Source organism: Narcine bancroftii, chromosome 1 (genome assembly GCF_036971445.1).
Source record: "Narcine bancroftii isolate sNarBan1 chromosome 1, sNarBan1.hap1, whole genome shotgun sequence".
NCBI lineage: Eukaryota > Metazoa > Chordata > Chondrichthyes > Torpediniformes > Narcinidae > Narcine > Narcine bancroftii.
In genome coordinates this window covers 46,732,635-46,739,404 of record NC_091469.1, presented here as the reverse complement: position 1 = coordinate 46,739,404, position 6,770 = coordinate 46,732,635, and the positions used below count along the sequence as shown (strand labels likewise).

General features: G+C 40.1%; 1 protein-coding gene and 1 long non-coding RNA gene across 2 annotated transcripts; one reads left to right on the top strand and one right to left on the bottom strand.

The window, feature by feature from the left end:
* Nucleotides 1-1,337: 1,337 nt before the first annotated feature.
* Nucleotides 1,338-3,596, bottom strand: tomm5 (translocase of outer mitochondrial membrane 5 homolog (yeast)). Its single transcript, XM_069925773.1, has 2 exons — nt 3,397-3,596; nt 1,338-2,368 (listed from the first exon to the last, which is right to left on the bottom strand). Exons 1-2 carry the CDS (start codon nt 3,515-3,517, stop codon nt 2,334-2,336), a joined length of 156 nt encoding a protein of 51 aa, XP_069781874.1. The 5' UTR covers nt 3,518-3,596; the 3' UTR covers nt 1,338-2,333.
* LOC138757827 (uncharacterized) lies at nt 3,046-5,295 on the top strand. Its single transcript, XR_011353919.1, has 2 exons — nt 3,046-3,684; nt 4,882-5,295. It is a non-coding gene; the product is annotated as an uncharacterized lncRNA (long non-coding RNA).
* Nucleotides 5,296-6,770: the final 1,475 nt, after the last annotated feature.

Genomic DNA, 6,770 nt, shown 5'->3' with positions numbered 1-6,770 from the left:
TCAGACTCCTTTCCCTCGCTGCAACACAGCGCTACTACAGTACGATGACTAATCAGTGTGCACCACAAAACCCTGCACCCGTTACTGGCACAAACATTGTTATGGATTCTCCAGCATTGGCTCGCTCTCGTGACCTGGAAAGGAGCTTGGGTTCGTTCCTTGGGGGAAAAAAATCAGCTTCTGCACATGTCGGGCATTATAACCTGCTGCTGGCCAGTGGGGCCAACCCAGGTGATTAACATGGCAAGTGCCAATCGTGTAATCTTTTGAGACCAATTACAAGGTGAGTGCTCAGCATGGGTGGTCTTGACCTTGATTAAAACTTCAGTTTGTCAGGCATGATTTTCCTTTTGAGAAACCCTGCTGACTTGGGCCTATCTTGTCATGTGCCTCTTGGTACTCCATAACATCATCCTTGACAATCAATTCAACAGATTCCCAACCACCAACATCAGGCTAATAGGTCTATAATTTCCTTTCTTAAGCAGTGAAGTGATAGTCTTGCCCCTCCAGAACCATGCCAGAATCCATTGATTCCTGGAAGATCATTACCAATGCCTCCACAATCTACCTTCTTCAGAACCCAAGGGTGCATTCCATTGGTTCAGACTTATTTATCCTTAGACCATTTAGCTTCCAAAGTACCTTCCTTCTCTTCCCAAAAACACTTCAGTGTCCAGGATGCTACTACCTTCTTCCAGTGAAAAATGATCCAAAATATTAGATTTTGTATTTGCCATGAAAATTCTCAGGGACATAATACTAAATTGCAAAAATTTTGCTCATGTTCAGACAGTTGCCAAGATAATTTGTGACATAAGAATGGAATTTATGGTAAACAAATGACAATTTGTCCTTTAGTCGTTCTGGTGGACATCTTTCTCGGATCATCTTAGAGAGGTCAAAGCCATCAAGGTACTTTCTGACTTTTCCAGGCTCTTTGCCTTCTGGGTGACACCCCTATTGGTGGTAAGGTCTGTGAACATTTGTCTTTGGTGAACTCCATTGGGACTTTGCATAGGACTACACTGTTGGGTAGAATGTAGCATAAGACTTCTCTGCGGAGCCACAGACTTAGTTGAAAAGTCAACATTGAAGGAGTCTAGCTTTCCAAAGATATTTCTGGAACGTCAACAGTAGGTCCTGGAATCTCATTGAGGCCGAAAGCGATGGGCACAGCCACAGGATCATCCACCCCTCTCAATTAGTCGATGTGCTGTTTCCATATTTTAAATCTTCCCTCCACTCTCTGGACTATGGTGGGGGAGGGAGTCCATTTCGATCCTCATCATCACTGTTATGTATTTATGATTTAGTAATACGCAAGTACACAGATGTGGAGCTTCTCTTATGGTTTAATACAAGTTGAAGATGGTTCCCCCCCAGTACACAGTATGAGTGACAGCGTCATTACATAACATAGCCCATCCATAACTCCTCTGGATTCAGTCCAGTCCATCATTCATTTCATTTGGCTCAATATGCCAAATAAAAACAATGTCTCATTTAACAGGCCAGCTATGGTAGATTTTATTAATTTGTCATCTTCAAAATAACAATACTAGTTTAAACAGAACTTGATCAAATTTATATCCTTAGTTTAGATAAATGTAAAATTAACAAAATCAAATGTTCTTTACACAACCACTGCATAATTCAACTTTTATAGATATTTGAGGTGGAGGAATAGTAAAACATCAGCCAACAATTTACATAATAAAGATCAATGCAGAAGGTTAAAAAAATAAACCTTAACACTAAAAAAAGTTGGGGGTATTATACATCAATGTAAACAATGCAAGATTTTACAATCTTAAAATGAACAAGTAAAAATGGATTTTCACTTTAAATAATTATACAGAATGTGAATTGATACAAATCTTTTTATGCAAAAATCAAAGCAAATCCATACTAAGAAAACATTAATTAAACCAACTTTAGGTTAAGACTAAATTCTGCATCACTGAATAATTGTTGCAGCAATTCTCAAAAGTAAACTCTCTGAACCAGCTGGAACAAATCGGATTCGTATTCAGAAAATTATTACAACAAATCACACAGTAATTTTTTTTAAAACAAGACATCTGTTTGCCATATGAGTAACCAATATATCAAAAAGATGGTCATCTGAAATAAAGTCAGAAACATTATTCACAATTAATCCAATTGTAAAATGGAACAACTTTAAAAATAAAGGTTGAACATTAGTCCATTAGCCAAGTACAAAAGATCCATGTGTAGTAGCAGCAACATCTCTGATAATCTCTGCTCATTTTATTGCTGTTCCAATAAAGATCGACATTCTTTTACCAGGTTTTAGTCTGCAATGAAGTTCAAATACTGTCCAATTTTTTTAGGATAAAAGGAGCTGAAAAATAATTGACAGTATTTAGTATAGCTTGAAGGCTAAAATTGGAATATTCCAAGTAGTATTGTATCACCAGTGTAGAGAAAGCCACAGACCTAATGTAATTAAATTGATTCAACAGGTAGCATGGGCAATGGGCAGAGAGGCCAAAAACATTTTAAAATGACAGTATAACAGATCTAATTAGGGTTTTGAATACAAAACTTATTGCAACTCTACAAAACTCTGGATGGGCCACACTTGGAGAATTGCATTCACTTCTGGTCACCTCATTACACAAAGGATGGAGTTGCTTTGGAGAAAGTGCAGAAGCGATTTACCAGGATGTATGGATTGTATGAAGCAAGTTTGAGAGCTGGGCCTTTTTCTTTTTGGAGTAATAAAGGAAGAGAGATGGCTTTAATAGAGGTATATCAGATTATGAAGGGCTTGAGTAGGGAGGCAGGCAGCACCTATTTCCAGGGGCAACAATAGTAAATGCCAGAGGCCATCCGATTAAGGTGAGTGACAGAAAGTTTAAGGGTAATACCAGAGTGGTTTTTATTTAAAAAAAAACAGCGAGTGGTGGGTGCCTGAAATACATAGGAACATTCAAGACTCAGAGAATTACAAGGTGCGAGGTAAAATAAATGAGATGGTTACGGAGCAAGTTTACATGCACCACGTGGTCGTGGCTGAGAGACCTTGTACTGTAACGTTTTACACAGAGGAGTGGGCGAACGGGAAGAGAATAAACACGGACTGAGTTAAGCAGAAAAATATAGATTCTGAAACATTAAATAAGAAACGTTAAAAAAGCGGCTCGATACAAAATCTTCCCAAAGCTCATCCCTGAATGAACCTCTTCCAGACCCAATCCTCCGACCCCGGGTCTCTGTGACCGAGGAGGCCGGACCGCGCCACGTGCAACCCAGAGCAGGCGGAGTGAGGGGGGGCCCCAGCGCCTGCTGGGAGAGGCCGAGGCCTGCACCGGTCCATCAACCCTCCTCCTCCTCGCCCTGCCCAAGCTCGCTCGCTCGCACACTCACTCGCCCGCAGGATGGCGACGTAAATCAGGAATTGGCGGAGGGAGCGCAGCACGTCCGACCTCATCTTCCTGCGCAATTCCTCAGGATCCATTTTCGGCCCGAGCGACTCCATTCTGAACATAGCAACGACCGCACCGCCGTCACCAGAACACCTTCAACGGACGACCGCCAGCGGCCTATTTTCCCCCCCCCCCACGTGATCGCCATTGGACCAATCAGGGAGCTCGTGGTCACATCTGGCTCGTCACCCGCCCCTGCATGGGCAGTGTTCGCGGATGAGGGGGGGAGGTACGTCAATGTTAACAAGTCGATCAAGAATTCGGCAGAAAATGAAGTTCAGATCGATCACCATAAGTATTTTCGTCATCAGTGGCTTCTCCTCCACATAGTCAGTAGGGATCTCTTATTCAGGATTCATGTTCTCGACCTCTTCCTATTTAGGATAGGGATAGGTTCCCCTTCCACTCTCACAGACAACAGGATATTTTCCATTATTCTCAACACATACAACGTGAAAAAGCCACTAATCATATCTTCCCCTCTCTGCAACTCAAAGGGACCGGCTGTTCTATAACTGCTTGGTCCACTCTTACATCTCTCGCCATATCTGTTCCCTTCTCGTATCATCTATGCAATCACTGGAAATACAATTCCTGTTCCTTTTGTTGCACAGACACCTGTGAGAGATGAGGAAACTTGACATAAAAATATGAAAGATGGGGAAACTAGTACAGACACATGGAGTGATGGATTAAACCAGTATGAACAGGCTAAGCATGGAAATTAGGATGCAGGAAGCAGAGTCAGCCTCTGTAAGATAAGAACCTTCTAGTCCTTTCGACAGGATCAGTGAGCCCACCGTATGAATAAGATAAGGAGAAGGTAAGGAATAGTAGAAGGTAGGAAGTTGAGATAGTCTGGATGAGATAAGGGTCTCCTAGCCTTAGTCAGAAGTACCAAGTTCTGCATATATAATTAGTAAGCCATGCACAGATTTATCAAGTTATGCTTATTTAATTAGTAAACCCTAGACAGGATTAGCGAACTCTGCATATGAAGGGACTGTAGCTCTGAGAGTTGGAAAGGTGTGAATGGGGACAAGGGCAAGGTTGTGAATAAGGACAATGGGGATAATGACATGAGAAGACACCGACAGGATACCCCCTGGTCCTCCAAGTCCACTGAAACTGCTCGTAGGCAGGAAGGATTTCCTATACCAAACCCATCCAGGAGGCAAAAGAATGTAAGGGGGAGGGTATTCTGATACTGAAATTCACTGTATAAAAGTTGGGTGAGCCCCAGTCTATGTGTGTATTCCCAGGGTAAGGGGAAGCACCTAACTTTGCATTGTTGTAATAAATGTTCTTTGTTCTCAATTTTCGTCTCGAGCAATTTCTGTTAAGGTACATCTATTTCTTACACACCCAAATATTTCTTTCAAGTGAAATGATGATTTATTTTTAATTTGGTTTATCATCTTTACAGTGTCCTCTGTATTGTCGGAAAACAGGAAGAAGAATACCAGAAGAACAGACAAAATTGAAGTAGTTGGTTGTGTGGTTTCCTCTTGGTTGTTTCACCATTAGTGAGGTGACTGCTGATCTTCAATTTAAGTGCCAATATCTGGCATTATTTCTGTGTCTCAATTGCCTTAATATTGAAAGCCTGTCGAATATACTCAAGAAATGAACCTCTGCACCAGTCTTAGATGGATAATTCCAAATACTCAAAACCCTCTGGAGAAGAGATTTCTTCTGTGCACTGAATGGCAGAATTCTGATTTTGAAACTGTAACTCCTAGTTCAAAAATTTTCCAGCCTGGAAAAATTCCACATCAAACACACCAAACCCCTTATATATTTTACATGTTTTAATAAAGCACTTCTCATGCTTCTAAAATTTAAAGAGTCTGTAGATTCTCAAGGTGGGTTGTATGCTCCATTGGTGGAGTGTGGAAATATTTTGGTGTGGTGTGGGGCTTAATATTTTAGTGGGGCATAGGAATATTTTGGGGAATAATTAAAAAATGGGTTTGAAAAAATAAACTCATTGTTTGTGTGAAATATGTGACTTGGCAACACAGTCAGTACAACACAATTGTGGTAACTTGCAAGTAAAATCATTTTGTTCTTTTTATTTTCATAATGCACAATGCTCCTCCAATGTTTCTCAGTTGTTTTTCAATTGTTTCTCTTATTTTAACTATTGTTATTCTTGCTTAATGTTATAATTAGATTTTTTCTGACTGGTCTTATTATCATCCATTCCAAATTATCTCATTGCCGACGAGGATTCCAAATTTATCTCAACAATCAAGTCTCTGTCCATACCCCTTTACTTTTTCAGTTCAGTAGTTAGTGAGACCTGTATCTGTGTGTGTCTTTGTGCACTAGCATATTCATGGGGGGGGGAGGGGGCATCCACCCCAAGCTCTAGCCTGAGAGGGACACCAAAACCAAAAAAATAATCGGGACCCCAGAAAGTAAAGCATGAGGCTAGCGCAGTTTTGACATACTCTCTGCAAGAAAAAAAATGTGAGAAACTGTGCTTGTGTTTTTTATGATTTTTTAGGGTCAGTATTCTTCCTTTGATTTGAGCATTACTTTTATTACTTTTTCAATTCTAAGGTGTAATAAAATATTGATTACCCTGTTTCAGGGAGCTCGCGCTGTTGTGTTAATCTGTTTCAGGGAGCTCACGCTGTTGTATATTAAAAATGAGCATACCAAGCAAGCAAAATGTTCGTCAATATTCAGTTTGGGTTTATACGCTGTACACGATGAACGTGCACCTTTTTGCCTATTATGCCAACAGACTTTGACAAATGAAGGCCATCTTAAAGCTCATTAGAGGGTAAAAAATCCTAACCATGTCAATTTGTGGAATATTTTAAATCTCTTTAAGAGAAGTTTGAAAATAGATCAAAAATCACTTCATTATTCGCTGTGAAAAGTACAGCCCTGAATCGTATCCTTGTAGCTAGCTATGAAATTTCTCTGCTGATAGCAAAACATGGGAAGAATCATATGATTATATCATTATTTCTCAAAACAGTTCTTCAAAAGTATGACAAAGATGTCCGAGCAATGCCATTGAGCAATAGTACTGACTGCAACAGAATAGATGACATGGGTCAAGATGTTGAAAAACAGCTTATTGAGAAGCATAAATCACTAAAGTTCTCAGTATAATTGGATGAATCTACTGTACAGGACAGTGAGGCTCTGTTATTGGCATACATGAGGAATATTGATCAAGAAGAGTTTCAAGAAGAGATGTTCTTTTGTTAATCGTTAGAAACAACCACTACTGCAGTTGGTATCTATAGCAAGCTCTAAAATCATTTGGATGAAAATGAAATGCCAAAAGAAAAC